The sequence below is a fragment of the Dermacentor albipictus genome, chromosome 4 (genome assembly GCF_038994185.2).
Source record: "Dermacentor albipictus isolate Rhodes 1998 colony chromosome 4, USDA_Dalb.pri_finalv2, whole genome shotgun sequence".
Lineage (NCBI taxonomy): Eukaryota > Metazoa > Arthropoda > Arachnida > Ixodida > Ixodidae > Dermacentor > Dermacentor albipictus.
The window spans coordinates 32,834,442-32,850,748 of record NC_091824.1 but is presented as its reverse complement, the minus strand read 5'-3'; the positions used below and the strand labels follow the sequence as shown (position 1 = coordinate 32,850,748).

General features: G+C 44.8%; 1 protein-coding gene across 1 annotated transcript in view; it reads left to right on the top strand.

Moving 5' to 3' along the window:
* The window catches only part of Tap42 (immunoglobulin binding protein Tap42), a 48,222-nt gene that overhangs the window by 15,776 nt on the left and 16,139 nt on the right, over positions 1 to 16,307 (top strand). Inside the window, exons 5-6 of the mRNA XM_065429578.2 lie at positions 14,361 to 14,469; positions 16,059 to 16,128. Of these exons, the coding sequence (XP_065285650.1) occupies positions 14,361 to 14,469; positions 16,059 to 16,128 (179 nt within the window). The remainder of the gene's footprint in view (positions 1 to 14,360; positions 14,470 to 16,058; positions 16,129 to 16,307) is intronic.

Genomic DNA, 16,307 nt, shown 5'->3' with positions numbered 1-16,307 from the left:
TGCTGTCAAGCAGACAAGCACTTGAGTATTTGGGGAGGAGCTTAATAATTTAAATGAGAATGCTATAAAACATCGTTTATACTAAGGTGTCATGCAGAAAACAGGACCCTCAGATCTCCAAACGATTTGGTGAGGTCGAGATTGGGACGGTAAATGCCTAGTCTTGACCACAGTTAATGCTTAAGCATCCGCGTTATGCACTCATAACTGCTGCGTCAATTTTAATTTGCCTTGATCTGTGGGATAATTTTCTTTGGCAGTTCTTACGCCTTCAGTTAAGACTGGGACTGCTACTGGTAGATAAGCATAAAGTGGATGCAGTTAAACCTCTATATAACAAAGTTGGTAAAATCGGCAATTTGCTTTATTATATCAAATTTTTCTTACCCTGAAATTTCACCTTTATACAAAAACAGTCTCCAATGGATTTTTCTTGCACAGGAGAGGCCACAATGTTTTTAGAATTAGTGGGATATCGGGGGAAGAACAAATTGGGATGAGAAAAAATTCGTTTAGTTGAATTGTAGACTCAGTGCCGAAAGATACGGTGCTATGCCACGTCAGCAACAGCTTCACATTGGTGGTACGAAGTGAAGCCAGCCATGCCTTCACGTCCACTCTGTAGCTGTGGCTATAGTGTCGCCTGCAAAGGGACATCGTTATCAGGAAAAGTGCTCGCAGATAGGAGCAAATGCTTGATCTGCAATGCTTGTCTGAAACTCTAGATTATGCAACCTCAAGCACTAATCACGCGGGGAAGACAGCGCACATGATGCCACGCCATCTCAGAAACTGCAGCGCTTATGTTTGTACTAACATGGGAACAGTCCGGCGGAGAGATGAATAGAATGGTAGAGAGGAGGTAGGGAGAGCAAACAGAGGATGGGTACAACTGATGCAGTCGTGAAACGAGTGAGCAGCAGCCTTGCCACTCTTCGTTTGCATACATGGGGGACAAGAGAACGTTACTACTAGACGTAAGAGCGGTTACGGACAAAGTGGATGTCTAAGTTCGAGGTACCGTATGGTACGGTACGTTTCTGCTATTTCTTTAAAATGAACACCGTGCAAATTTGTCAAGTGGACAACTGATGCAGGGTGCGCAAATGCAAAGCCGCAGTAAGGCACCTTAGCGTCGAGGCGACACTATGGTGCCTATAGTGTCGAGGCGACACATATGGAAGTGGCCACACATCAAATCAGCACTTCTGTGCCCGCTGAAGTAGCTTTGAAGCTGTGGTGTTGCTCGAGGTCCCGGGTTCGATCGTGGCCGTGGCAGCTGCATATCGACGAGGGTGAAATACTAAAGCACTCGTGTACTTAGATTCAGCGGTACGTTACTAGGGGGCGAAAATTTATCTAGATTCCACCACTATGGCATGCCTCATAATCCGATTGTGGTTTTGCCACGTACGGCTCCATAATCTAATTCAAGTTTAATGCTTCTGCCACAATGCGATGTGCCATATGAGGCAGTGACAATGCTAGCCTTGTCGAAGGTTGTGAACAAAGGCATGCAACAACGCCTCCAGCAGACACGTCTTGCTGTGTGTTCTGTGTACTATGCAGACAAACAGCAGTGGTGCATACAAAGTAACGTTTAACATCAACTCGCCGCTCTTGCGTTGTACTAAACGTTGAAGAAATTAAAACATTCGCCGTCAACATCACTGCAAATTATCATCACTCAAATCAAGGGGCACGGAAAGTTTCGCTTACATCGATTCCCACAGTGCGTGGGATCCACATAATTTTTACTGTCTGCATCCGTCGAACTTTTCATTTATTATCCCCATATTTCTTTGCGCCAGCAGTGAGTGAGTGAGTGAGTGAAACAACTTTATTTTGTCCACTAGAGACGTAAGCAAACGCCACGCCACCTGGCTAGGCCCACTCGGGGACCATCAGGTGGAACCTGACGGCCCTGTCGCGAGCCCTCTGGACTGCCAGGGTTTGAGAGGTCTGATCCTGGGCCCTAATCAGCTTCTTCATTTCCTCTTGAGTGAAAGGAGGACCGGCAGAGGCGCAGCCCCACAGGACATGTTCGAAGTCCGCATAGTCACCACACAGAGGGCAATCCGGGCTTGGGAACCGGTCGGGGTACATTGTGTGTAGCGCTGCGGGGCTCGGGTAAGTGCTTGTTTGCAGTAGTCTGAGAGTGACTGCCTGGGCCCTGCACAGCGAGGAGTGCGGCGAAGGTAGGACTCTTCTTGACAGATAATTGTATTGGCATATTTCGTTGTACGAGCAGAGAGGCTCGGGTCGCCCAGGAGAGGACGCGTTGCCCAGCGCACGGTCAGTCAAACCTCGTGCAGCCGAGTGCGCCTCCTCGTTGGGGTTGATCAAGGCACCCTCAATGGTCCCAAGGTGCGCAGGGAACCAGGCCAAAGAGTGATGTTTCATGTCTTTGGTACTTTGGATGATACGTAGGGCCTGGGGAGCCACCATTCCCATCTGAAAGGCCCTGACAGCGGCCTTAGAATCCGAATAAATCGTGTCATGTACACTGTCCGTCAATGCAAGAGCAATAGCAACTTGCTCTGCAACGCTGGAATTAGAAGTGCGGACGGTAGCGCAGCTAAGGATTTTAGCATCACAGTCGATGACCACTGAGGAGAAGGCCTCTTCTTGAACGTAGGAAGCAGCGTCTACGAAGCATGTTCGGTCCTTGTTCAAGCGGGCACTGGCGAGCAGAGCTTTACCCCTGGCTCGCCTTCGTCCTTCGTTGTAGGTGGGATGCATATTTCGTGGCACCCGGTGTATGTAAATTTTGGACCTTACGTCGCTGGGCAGCTTCACAGCGTCGAGACTGATGACCATGGGGTTACGTCCCAGCTTGCCAAGTATGGCTCGGCCCGCTGGGGTACCGGAGAGTCTGACGAACTGGGAAAATTCTTGGGCTTCAACGATTTCTTCGAACGTGTTGTGAATTCCCAAATTGAGAAGGTCTTTTGTGTGCGTTCGCATGGGAAGGCCGACGGCAAGCTTGAAGACTCTTCTGATTAAGGCGTTGATCTTGTTGCGCTCCGATACGAGCCAATTGTGCATAGCCCCTGAATAAGCGAGGTGGCAGAGCACGAAGGCGTGGATAATGCGGATCAGATTGTCTTCCTTGATTCCGCAGTACCTATTGGCGGCAATGAAAATTTTTTTATATTGAAATTGTGTATAAACATAGTTCATTATATTGAGGTTCAAAATTGGTGGTGTTCTGTGGACAAGTTATAAAAATCTTTTTAGAAAAATGCTTTGATATATTGATAATTTCATTATATTGAGCTTTAATTGTACTGCAGTATCTCCTATTTGTCCCTTTTAGTGCTTTCTGCCAGTCTTCTGCATTCATTACTGTGTTCATTACTTGTCAAAATATTTCTAATTTTAATAAAAATCTTCTACAGTATATACACTTAAACTAGCAAAAATATATTTTTTTGTCTGTGCTCCAAGTAAGATGCATTGTTCAAAGAATGCACTCTCTGTAGGACAGCTGAATGCTATGGGTGTCTGCAGCAGCCTGTACTTGACACTTTGAAGAAAGCTTCGGAGAGAAATTAAGCTATTACCAACAAATACATTTGTTTGAGCATTAGAGAAGAAATAAATGACACCCACCATGATTGCAAACGCTTTGACATTATGCTGCTAAGCACAAGGTCATGGTACCAAATTCCAGGCGCCGTGGCCGCATTTTGATGGGGGTGAAATGCAGTTACGCTTGTGTACTGTGCATGGGATGCATGTTAAAGAACCCCAGGTGGTCAAAATATTCCGGAATCCCCCACTACAGTGTGCCTCTTAATCACTTCGTGGTTTTGGTATGCAGAAACCCCGAGTGTAATATAGAAATAAATGACGTGTTGTTTCAAACACTGAGTGAAAAAAAGTCTGTGTGCTTATTTTTGTGCCAGATGAATATAGATAAAAATGCAAGTTGGATCCAGTCACAAACACTGTCCATGCATTCAATCAATATTTCACAAACTAACTGCTTTAAATACTTGTTTTCCTGGAAACAATTTGCGATTAGAATGCGTTACATTGAAATTTCCATTGGTTCCGATCACCTGCATGATGCATTTTCTAGACTGTCTTACTATTATATTTTTGTGACCTTTGATGATTTTTCTGTGTTCACATTTCTTTTGTATGTGCTCATGTTCAGGGGTGGGACTCCTGCACCGATTGTGCCATTTCGATATGAATGCAAATTCCTGTACCCAGGTGCTCCAAACACAGAAAATTGACCGAAGTTGTGCCATGCAGCACCATAACGGCTCCAGCCTGTGTGCTTCGGCAGTTGCCGCGAACACCGAGTAGAGTCGTTCTCTGAAGGAAAGTGCAGCCATTCCCATTCCACACAGCGCGCGACGGCGCCTCCCGCACAGTTTTTCACAATTTTTCGCTCTTTTAACGCTGGACTTTTCTACACTTCCGGCAAGTGGTCAGCATGCGTGTGGCCACTCTCGACTATTGTCGCTTCTGTCGGCACAGCCAGGGTGGCTGTATTTAGAGTGTGCTACACTTGCGGTTAACTTTTCTTGGCTATGAAGCGAAGGCTAAGGAAACAAAGCGGGCCTATATCACCGCTGCTGGAAGTAGTCCCGCAATTGCGTTCATGTTTTATTACATGGTAAGCACAAAACATTATTATTATTATTATTATGCAGGACCTAATTTGGAACGATGCATAACGTTCACCAGTCAGCTATTGGTGTTCTGGTGTATTTTTAGTATCCTCTTTCGAGTTCTTGCACGCCCGAGGCAGTCGCACGTTTTGCACATTCCTCAAACGCAGAATGGCGCCCATGCCTTCTGGTGAGTGGTTGTCGCTTGCTGTCCCACCATTCAACTGCCCTGAGAGGCTGTTGACCAACTTCAGCAGCAGAAAACTGTTGAAGCTCACAAAACAAGTGTTTGCAGTGTCTACTCAGAAACCGAGTTAATTCATCTAAAAATGACAACCTTTGGCATGCACAAATGAGCGAGTAAGCTGACTGCTGTGCCAGCTATACCGACGCCAGCATAGGTTACGTATCCAAGTCCTAATTGATGCCATACAGCTGCTTAGGAGCTCCGACACAGGTTACGTTTCTCGCTGTTCAGGAACTTGGTACATATCAGATGTGAATAAATATGATTGATTCACGCCGAGTTAATTTCACCTGCCTTCACTAAAGTGAAGAGGTTGTGTGAGGTTGGTGAAAGTGCTGCTGAGCACATCCAGACTACATTGTGTACAAATACAGCTCTGCCCCCGTAGATTTTGCTTCATAGCCAAGAAAAGTTGTCTGCAAGTCTACAATATGGTCGAGTTGGCCGAGCAGCATGGTAATCTCTAGCTGAGGTGCAAAACAATGAAAATTAGGCTGAGCGCCCTTGCAAGCGAACTATATACTAGGGAGATGCATGTTGCAGCGGCAGGCATGTACCCAGGATTTTTTTTTGTGGGGGGGCCCACCACCTTCTTCTTCTTCTTCTTATTCTTCATCATCATCATCATCATCATCCTGTTTTAAGTCCACTGCAGGACGAAGGCCTCTCCCTGCGATCTCCAATTACCCCTGTCCTGCGCCAACCGATTCCAACTAGCGCCCGCGAATTTCCTAATTTCATCGCTCCACCTAGTCTTTTGTCGTTCTCGATTGCGTTTTCCTTCTCTTGGTACCCGTTCTGCAACCCTAATGGTCCAACGGTTATCTAACCAGTGCATTACATGACCTGCCCAGCTCCATTTTTTTCTCTTGATGTCAATTAGAACATCGTCTATACCCGTTTGCTCTCTGATCCGAACAACTGTCTTTCTGTATCTTAATGTTATGCCTAGCAATCTTCGTTCCATCGCTCTTTGCGTGGTCCTTGCTCTCAAACATCTTTGTCAGTCTCCGACTCTCTGCCCCATATGTCAGCATTGGCAAAATGCACTGATTGCACACCTTACTTTTCAATGATGATGGCAAGCTTCCAGTCAGGAGCTGGCAATGTCTGCCGTATGCGATCCAACCCATTTTTATTCTTCTGTGAATTTACTTCTCATAATCAGGGTTCCCTGTGATTAATTGACCTAGGTAAGCATGCTCCTTCACAGTCTCTAGAGGCCCACGGGTGATCCTGATCTCTTGCTCCTTTGCCCGGCTATTTATCATTATCTTTGTCTTCTGCATATTAATATTCAACCCCACTCTTACACTCTCTCTGTTAAGGTCTCCAATGATTTGTTGTAACTCGTCTGCATTGTTGTTGAATAGAACAATGTCATCGGCAAACCGAAGGTTGCTGAGATATTCGCCGTCGATCTTTACTGCTAAGCCCTCCCAGCTTAATAGCTTGAATTCTTCTAAGCAAGCAGTGAATAGCTTTGGAGAAATTGTGTCTCCCCATCTGACCCCTTTCTTTATAGGTATCTCCCTGCTTTTCTTGTGTAGAATTCACGTAACTGTAGAACCTCTGTAGATATTCTTACGCGAAAGACGAGTCAGTAAGACGAGAAACTATTTATAGGTTATATTTACAACAACACTTGCAGCGCTGACCGGTTAGATTCACAGCGCGAGCCCAGTTCGTTCTTCTCCTCTTTTCTGGAGTGATGGCAACCACGCGCCTCGTTCAAACAAATACCACACGCATGTAGCAATATTACTCCGCCAGTTAATCACAGAAGCAAACAAAATCATCATCATGCGGCCTTATCGAAATGGCGTCGTGCTTGATAGCGCCGGATCGTCCGCTGTTCTTGAAGAGTCTTTCCATCGGCGGAAGCAATGAGGTGTGCAACAGACATGTACAAAGTGTACGGAGTCTGAGTATATTTCACTCTTCAAAAGTCTGCGGTACAGTTCTTTTCACTGCTGAGCCGGTTTACTCATGAAACGTCACTGCCCACTGAAGTGAAGCTTGACAATAAATAGTTGCAGCGAAGCAAGCATTTCAGTTCAATAAAGAATTGGGCTTTCGTCATTCCACTGTAATAGGCGAGGGAAACCGTGTAAAATTAAGCGCTGATAATTTTACTTTTTTGTGGTTACCGCCTTATTTGGGTAACAGGAAAAGTTTGAAGTACGGATTATTTGCAGCCTCGTGGAGGAACAGTGGCTGGTTGTAATGAGGGCGTGGGCGAGGCTTCACTGTAGACTTAAGTTGTCTCCGACTATAGTAGCATTTTTTGTATTAGCTCTGGAAGAATTATAGCGAAATATATATTTGCGGAACAATCACAGTTCTTTTGGATTCCTCGTTTACAGCTCCAAGTGCGAAAACGACTCGTGTTGTTATTTGGGAAGTTGCGCACCGCTGTGTGGCCGCCAGTCCCATACAACCGCGTAGAGCGCAGGATACTGCGATTGTAGACGTACTGCGCCCACAGCGAAAGGTTAGAAAAACACCCACATAAGCACAATAGAGAAGTGGCTACGTGAGGCGGTTTGACCTTTAACTGTAGAAGCGTCATTCAAAACACGTAATTGTTCTCCGCTTCCGGCGGCGTTTTCTCTACTTCCTTTTTAAATAAAAAGATGTTGATCCATAAATATTTTCATAAGCAACGGTTATATTTGTTAGATTTGTTGTTAAATTCGCTTTTCCTTGCAGTTTGGTTGTTGCCTTGGCTCTTTCCCTTAGTAGATCGCTTGATTTCTCAACTCCTTGCGATTTTTGTTTCCAGTTGCCAATTTTGCACGAAAAGTGGGAAAAGGGAAAAACCAGACGAGGTAACGGGCGACAGTCATCTTGATTATGGGTTTAAGGGTTATTGCAGGTTTTCGTGATGGACGCTGTTTCACATTATTTTATTTCCCACCTTATCTAACCCATATCACGTGTATATGATTCCGGGCATCTGCCAGCGTCGCGGCGAGCTGTCATTCAAGGAAATAATGAAGCAGAAGGAAAAGTTCAACGCAATTGTCGTTTTCTCTGCCCGCAACTTGTTCCACGACAGTACAGACCAGCTGACTAACAGCCGCATCCCTTTCCTGGTCACAGGATGAGCCTAAACAAAGAAGGTTGAACTAACAAAAGCAACAGCTATGCGCCTGACAGTTGAATGGAAGGTGACAAATGAACGCATCTCGAGTTAATCGCGCGGGCGCCGAATCTATGAGAAAACTGGCCTTCACATCCCAAGAGATGCTGATAACTACCGCCATCCAAAAGGAGTGAAAAAGGCAGCATAATGCTGACCGATGATCAGCTGCCAAGTCTCAACATTGATCTGGCAGCGCTTTAGGAATGTGTGAGGAGTGGTGGCGTGGGTGGGGAGGGGGGGAGGGGGTATGCCATATGATTTCAGGGGGGGGGGCCCCCGGGCCCCCCCCGGGCCCCCCCCCGGGTACGTGCCTGTGCAGCGGGTTTAGCAGGTGGGCGTCTCATTCCCCAGGGCTGGTCTAACATGAAACTATTCCAATCTGTTTTATTGCCGTATGGCTGAGGCCTGAGTCGTCTTCACCTATCACGAAGGGGTAATGGCAGATTTTTAATAAAATGTCACAGTTTTGCTCTAAAAGCAAAGCATCGATTGCGATGGCAAATATAGTAGACAACCGTACAAAGTAAGGATAGTAGTTCTGTCGGCCGTATTAACTTGTAAACATTTGTTTGCCAACTAAATTAACAGGTATGGCATCACGCATGCACAAGCAAACATGAACACAACTCACTAGATGACCACAGAAACTCGCTGTTGAAACACTGGAGTGACGAAACGTGGCAGCATCAGCGAGTGTATTGATCTTCGTGCTGCCTCACTTCATCGCAAGCTAGGTAAGCAGCGAAAATACAGCACTCACGAAGCTATCAGGACTTGCACTCTGTTGCCATCGCATATTGCTCTCAAGATAGGCTGCACCATTGGCAGCAGCCGCCATAGTAGAACCCCCCCTCCCTCCTCTGCCCTGGTACCTTGCACAAAACGGAATACAGCACGGTTCCTTCTCGCTTTGCTCCCTTGCATGCGCAAAATTGAGCTGCCATTGTTGGCTTACCCTCGTACTCTGTCACTCGCACATACAGCATACGTTGTGTGGCGACAATGTTATCACCCCTGAACTTTATACAGAACATCAGGGCAACAATGATGGCACAAATGCGCCTGGAGACTCAATATAATCGTTGCCGTCATAAAAACAGATTACAGTAGTTTTGTGTTATACCAGCCGAGAGATGATTGTGGCTGTGTGGGTCTACTGTGACATATCGCGACCCAGAAATCATGATTTGATGGAACCGCATAATTTGAGAACCTTTTCCACCATCATCATGAGTGTAGGGGCGAGAATATATAGTTCGATTGTAGTGCCAAGGATGTTTTCGGCTTTACAAGAAAGCATGCACCGTGCTGCCACTCAACCCACTTTTCTATATTCTAGTACGCTATAGCTACAAAGCGCGCTTCTACTACGCGTTTTGTGTTGGTTTATTCTGTTTTCTTATGGTTTCGAGTGCGCTTCCATATTCCACTATTCTACCCAAATTCTGATTAGCTTGTTCCAAACTGCTTCGAATGAAATTTTATCTGCTCCAGATGGCTACAAAACACAATTTTACTTGCTCCGAAAATTGCTCCAAAATGACTTGGGCAGTCCCACTCCTGCATACTGTAACCGTCCCTTGCTTGGACATATGTACGCGATATTGTGCGAGTGAAATAAAATAAAAGAACAGTAAGCCTTGTTGTCGTCAGGCTACCCGTTCATTTGCAGCTTTGTCTTCCGTCCAAAACCAGCGTCACTGGAATTTAAGCTCTTGTCCTTGTGCATGCGAGTTCTACATGCTAACCATTGTGCAGCTTGAGTGATGCTGTGAAGATGCATCGAAATAACCCAAAAGACATGTCAGAGCAATCTCATAAGCACTACCTTTATATGCAATATTGTGCCTCATTTTCACTGTTAATAATCTACTGGCATCTGCCAGGAAAGTGCAAACAAAATTTTGAAGGATTCTGCCACTATAAACTGATTTAACGCTCCTCAGCCCCCTTTTTTTTACTCCTTAAAAGAATGGTAAAAAACATTCAAGGGCCATGTAGTCATCTCTACGTGGATGAATGCGAAAGCACTGCAACCACTGCGAAACGCTTGGACATTATGCCACAACGAAAGGTCGTGGGTTCTACTCCCACCAGAGGTCGAGGGTTGGACTCCCAATGAAGGTCGTGGATTTGAGTGTCGTAATTAACTGTACCTCATTTCATTCTGCCTTAATTAACTTCACCTTAACACCAAAGGTCACTGGTTCGACTTCCATGAAAGGCCCTGGGTTTGAGTGCCTTAACTCTACCTTAATTAACTGTGCTTTAATTAACTTCACCTTCATTAACACCAAAGGTCGAGGGTTCAGTGTCTTTGGTCAAACCAATGCCGACTGCACCAGATTTTCTGCCTCATGAGCCATATAATGCTGTCACATTAAAGACAAAAAAAAAATCTTGTATTAAAGACTAATTATTTTTTACATGCAAGCGATTCTATTCATCATATAAGGCAAGACCAAGTGAAAAAGATTGCGTTAGAAAGGCAGCATGCGATGGTTGATTAGTGCTGAGAAAAAAAAAGCTAAGAAAACAAAGCTTCTTTTTCTATGGCAGAAGTATATAAGTAAAAAGCTCTCTCATTTAATTATCTGTACTTTGGCATGCAGATGAATGCGGGGGCTCGCATTATTTTTGTTTGATTTCTTTTTCAGGATTTTGTGTTCCTTCTCCTTTCAACTCAGACACACCGAGTAGCCAGATTTAATTGTTAAAACCAATAACTCAGAGTAGGAACATCTGGAAACATTCTGGTAAGCTGTTTATGTAACACACACAAAAATCACGATGGCACTAGTGCTCACTGTTATATCCAACACATTGTTAAAACCAGTATTGTTAGAAGTGGTTTGGACTGTACATAGTGTAACCCACTCATACCACTATCAATTCAAACAGTATAATGGATACAACAGCTAGCAGGCCATGCACCATCAACTTTTGTATGTGTTCTGTGGCAAAATGCAATAATTTCTACAGTGGCCAATGCCACATTATCAGTTAGAATAACAATTACATCTGGCTACTGGGTACATGCATCGAAAGGAAAAAGGACGCAAAATCCTTTAACAAAAATACAGAAAAAGCGCGGCTACAACCCTGTCAGCACACCTTCGTTGCATTGCATTGCTGGCCTCGCACTCCCTCTCTCGTCTCTCTCACCTTTTCACCTACGGTGGAGGGGTGGAAGGGAGACAGGTGAAGTAGGCATGCTGTGTGGAAAAGCGGGTGGCATATTCTTCCCCCCCCCCCCCCTCGCCCCCTGAATTTGCATTCTATTTCTTTTCAGTGCAGTCAGCCAGTAGCCAGATTTAATTATAGCTGGTAGTGCAGCATGGGTACATCTTAGTAGGGTTTAGTTTACCATAGAGCATATACAAAAGTTCACAGTGCACCAGTTGCTCTTTGTTACATCTGAGTATTGTTAAAACCAGTGTTGCTTTAAATGGGCTCGACCGTACTTCTTTCTTTCTAATTGAAATGTTAGAATGTTTGCCATCTCTGCTATTTTCGTATGACCCTGTTATAACAGTTATCGGATATAATAGTGGGATTTTCTTGGCACTTGAATATAGTTATAAGTGGGTTTGACTGTATATGTCTCACATGCGTCTCTGCAATCACGTTAGTGTCTTGCTATTTAAATGCAACATTTTATGTAATTAGTGTACACGCTGACTTATATTCTGGTACACTTTGCTTGCTTGTGCGTACCCACTGCAGTGGCTTAGCGACTATGGCGTGCTGAAAAGCACGATTTTGCGGGATTAAATCCTAGCCGCAGCGACCACATTTCGATGGGGGGCGAAATGCAAAAAACGCCCATGTCCCGTGCATTGGGGGCACGCTCAAAAAACTCAGGTGTTCAAAATTAATCGGGAGTCCCCCACTATGGCGCGCTTCATAATCAAATACTAGTGGCATTCGCACATGAAAACCCAGAATTCAATTCAGTTGATTGTGCGTATCCAGTTTGTTTTTGTTTCCTTTTAGGATGGCATTGTAAAGTCACTAGTGCACGTAGTGAAGTGGCACGTTTTTTTCTGCGGGAGTGTGTCCAAATTTACTGCAATTCATGTTTGTTTGTTTCTCCTCATCTGTGTGTGTGTGGTAGAACATTTTTTGTTTTCTGAACACGAAAGTGATGCTTGTGAAATCTGTCATTTGTATTCCTATTGCTTTTGTGACATTTTGTACTTCTTTTCGGGAGCACGGAACTAGTCAAGCTGTTATTCCAGCTTTCTTTCTCGACCTCTCCTGCTGCAATGATGAAAATTAACGATTTTGACGATTTTGTACAGACGTACTGAGTTGTTAGAGTAGGTCCTTCTGATCATTAATTGATGGATCTAAGTGTTCCGCATAAAGCGTGTAATTTATTATAAAGTTTTAAAAATGTAGTTCGCTGCCGATTGCAGCACACTGCTCGGCAGAATTTTTAGCTGCCCCCCGACCCATGTGACGTATATCACCCAATTGACGTTAGTAGGGCGAGCTATCTGATTGGCTGCCCCGGGCGTGACATCGATAATTTTTCTACCTTTATGGTGAACAAATGTTCCTCGTAATAGTTGGAATGTTGGTTAATTTGTTTCTATAAAAAGAAAGTAACAGAAGGAGAATGCACAAGAACAATTTCTCACTGCACTTCTGGCACACAGCAAGCATCGTCTGCTTGTGTTATAACGTGCTCCATTTTGACGAGAGTTGTCTGACGAGACGAAATGTATTCTTCTTTCCTGCTGGTGTAAATTTTTCACAGGAGTGTAATCATTAACACATTGTTTTTGTAAATGTTTAAAATGTTTTACACTTGGTTAGAGCAATATTAGCGCTCTGTTTGGCTGGTTAAGCTCAGCGCCAACAGGTGGCTGGACCATGCAGACCAATCAGGCCGCTCACGTACATCTACGCTAAAGTTCCTTTATCAGCTTGAGTTTATGCCTCCAGCCATCGGTCGAAACGCCCAGCTTGACTGTGGTTGCTGGAATACCATACACATTTGGCGCTGCGACAGAATGCTCGCAACGCACGCTGCTTCGATAGCTCTCCATTGGGGTCGACTGCCAAGCAGCTGGCGGAGAGTTTGGAGAGGCTTCGCACGCGCACTCATAGAGAACCGCAAGTCAACAACACGACGTGCCATCATGACACGAGCCAATGAAGGCGGAGCTTAGCCTTGATCACTCGGCGAACGAGTTGCAGAGAAAATGCATGACTATGGAGGAGGGTAACTTGTAATTGTCCGTAGCCCTACTAATACGAGACTCTTCACACAAATTGTGGTGCGAATGATTAATTTTAGTGGTACCCTACGCGTCTACAAAATTTGTTCGAACTGTTTCAGGGGCCCTTTAAGTGATGTTGTAATGTTCCACTTAAATATGTAGTGGGCAGTAGTTTGGCATGTGATGGAAATATATCAGAAATTCAATCTTCATATTATGCAAGGGTGTGTCTGGCCATTGTGGTGACCAAATTGGGGTGTGAATGATTAACTTTAGCTGTATCTTATGCGTCTACAAGATTTGTCTGAACTGTTTCAGGGGCCCTTTAACTTTATTACAAAAAAAAGTTTATAAGGCTAAAACGAAACTGGCCTTCACTGCACGTTTGGCTGCATGGTCACAAGTTCATTCGTCAGCACTCTCCTTGTGCCGTGTTGTGTTGTTTACTGCAAGCACAGAGCATTGTACGAGCTTAGATAGTCTTGAGGGCTGCATTGAAAACAAGACAGTCCTGGTTGAGTTTGGGCTTGTTGCTAGTCTTGTTTGCCAGCACGGACTTGACACACTCAGCTCGTCTTCCGTACGGAAAGACTTAAGGTGTCCAGTAGTGTCGTTATCGTAGAGTTTCCTACCAAAAATTGCTTGAAGAAACTCTGGTGCCGCGATTGTTCAGCTAGCATGGGAATAATGCTTACTACATGGGCTTGTCTGATCTCTGTGCTTGTGGCTTGAGACGTTCTTGTGGCTTTACTTACTATGCTGTCTGCCTGCCTCTATTAGGTCAAATTGTGAAGCAATCCTACAGACTCTGCGTGCATGCGTAATAACTGTGAATTCTTGCATTTCTAATACGCTATTTTGTTGAAAATGATCAATCTGCACAGTCACAAAGCCATTCAAAGCCAAGTTTAGGCAAATCCATGTACTAACCATCATTCCCATGCTGACTGAACCTCCACGATTGCTGCTCATGTAGCCACTAGTGCCAGAGTTCCCCCACTGCGATCTTTTTTTCTGTAGAAAACTCCGTGGCCACCGTTCAGTATGTTTGCAAATAAAACAAGTGGTGACCCGCTGTTGTAATGTTTATGCTTATCCTTGTCCAGGAAGCGGAAAGAGAAGATAGCCCGCTTCACGGAACAGAAGGCAATGGAGGAGCGGCAACGACAGCTTAAGGACCTGATCAGCAGCCCCACGGTGGATGACGAGGTCTTGGTATGTGCAGCACCCAGCTACATAAAACCTGCTTGCGCCCAGATAAATGGTGCACACTTTCAGCCTATTGCGACATGCAAGTTCGGCTAACTTCGGTATTTACAGTCTAACCTCGGTATAAATAATAGACACGGTTGAACCTGACTACATTAAATTCACGAGAAGGTGTTGACCAGTTCAATATAGTACATAATTTGATATAAACATTTGAAAGAACTGGACAGCGTAAAAGCATGTACCATATATAACAGCACTGTATTGACAAAATTTGCTTACTGTTGGTTTACTGTAGCATGAAATAGTTGTGAATTTTCTTATCCTTTAATGCCTTCGTTGCTTGGAAGAGCAGGTATTTTTTACACATTGTCCAAGAACTCTGAGCAGCTAAGACCGCAGCCATCCAGCTTCGGCTGGTACAGAGCCTGGTAAGAAACACACAGCACACATGTGGTGTGTTTCCTTTTCTAAGTCCTGTGTGTTTCTACTGCTCTAAGTTTTTGCTATCAAACAACTTATTTTTGTTTTAAACAGGTTGGACCCAACTAGGGCTTGTATTTACAGAAGCTTCATTTCATTTTCTATTTTTATCACGAGTTGCACCAAGGATGTGATGCCAGCGAAGGCGGCGGTGCGGTGGCCACCGAGCCACATCTGTACCAATGATGGAAGTACAAAATCGCCTTTGTACTATGCATTGGGTGCACATTACAGAAACCCCAGGTAGCCGAAGTTAATCAAGAGTCCCCCCACTATGGCAGGCCTCATAATCAAATCGTGGTTTTGGCACATAAAGTCCCAGAATTTAATTTATATTTAACCAGTGATAGAGGGCCAGAGGAATGGAGAATGAAGTGGATTATTAGAGAATACAGCCCCAGGGTACACTGCGATAATGAAAGCAAGATGTGACACGTGAGTACCTGCTAGCAAACTCAGCAGGGGGTGCGCATCCATCAGAAAACCAGAAAAACAAAGCGAGTGAGAAACTTGCAGGAGCCATTATCAGTAATGTGTGATTGCTAGAGTCATTTGTGCACTCGCTCTTACCTTGCCAATTTCATCATCATCATCAACAACAACAACCTATTTTAAGTCCACCGCAGGATGAAGGCCTCTCCCTGCGAACCCCTGTCCTGCACCGACCGATTGCAACTAGCGCCCGTGAACTTCCTAATTTTGTCGCCCCACCTACTCTTCTGCTGTCCTCGACTGTGCTTCCCTTCTCTTGGCACCCATTCTGTAACCCTAATTGTCCACGGGTTATCTAACCTACGCATTACATGACCTGCCCAGCTCCATTTTTTTTTTTCTCTTAATGTCAATTAGAAAAATTGGCTAACCCCGTTTTCTCTCTGATCCACACCACTCTCTTGTACAGGGTAATTGTTTGGGGCGATTGGAATGCAACAAGCAAGTCAGCTTGTCATGTTATCAAATCATGTTACCATGGCTGTATTTGGCTTGCATGACTTTTCACTCTGTGCACCACCAAACAGTAATTGAGCCTAATTCACTGTATTGAGCTATGCTGTCATGCGATTTAATGTTGTGTACTCTTGAGTGGACCCTTTTTACCCGTTTTCTTCCAGAGGGAGTACTACAATGTCCTGCTTAAATATTGGGTCAACGCTGCTATCGAGGAACTTCGTAGCATTGAAGGTTTGTTGCACCACAATTTGAATTTGCCTCTTAAGCCTTCGTGGGTGTTCACTTACACGGCTGCTTTCACTTTTGTGAGATTTCGCGTGTCTAGCACTGGACGCATCGGGACCTGCTGGTGACAGAATTCCTGGCACTGTACCAAGGCACCGAACTTCGCATTGTGCCAAGATCACTGG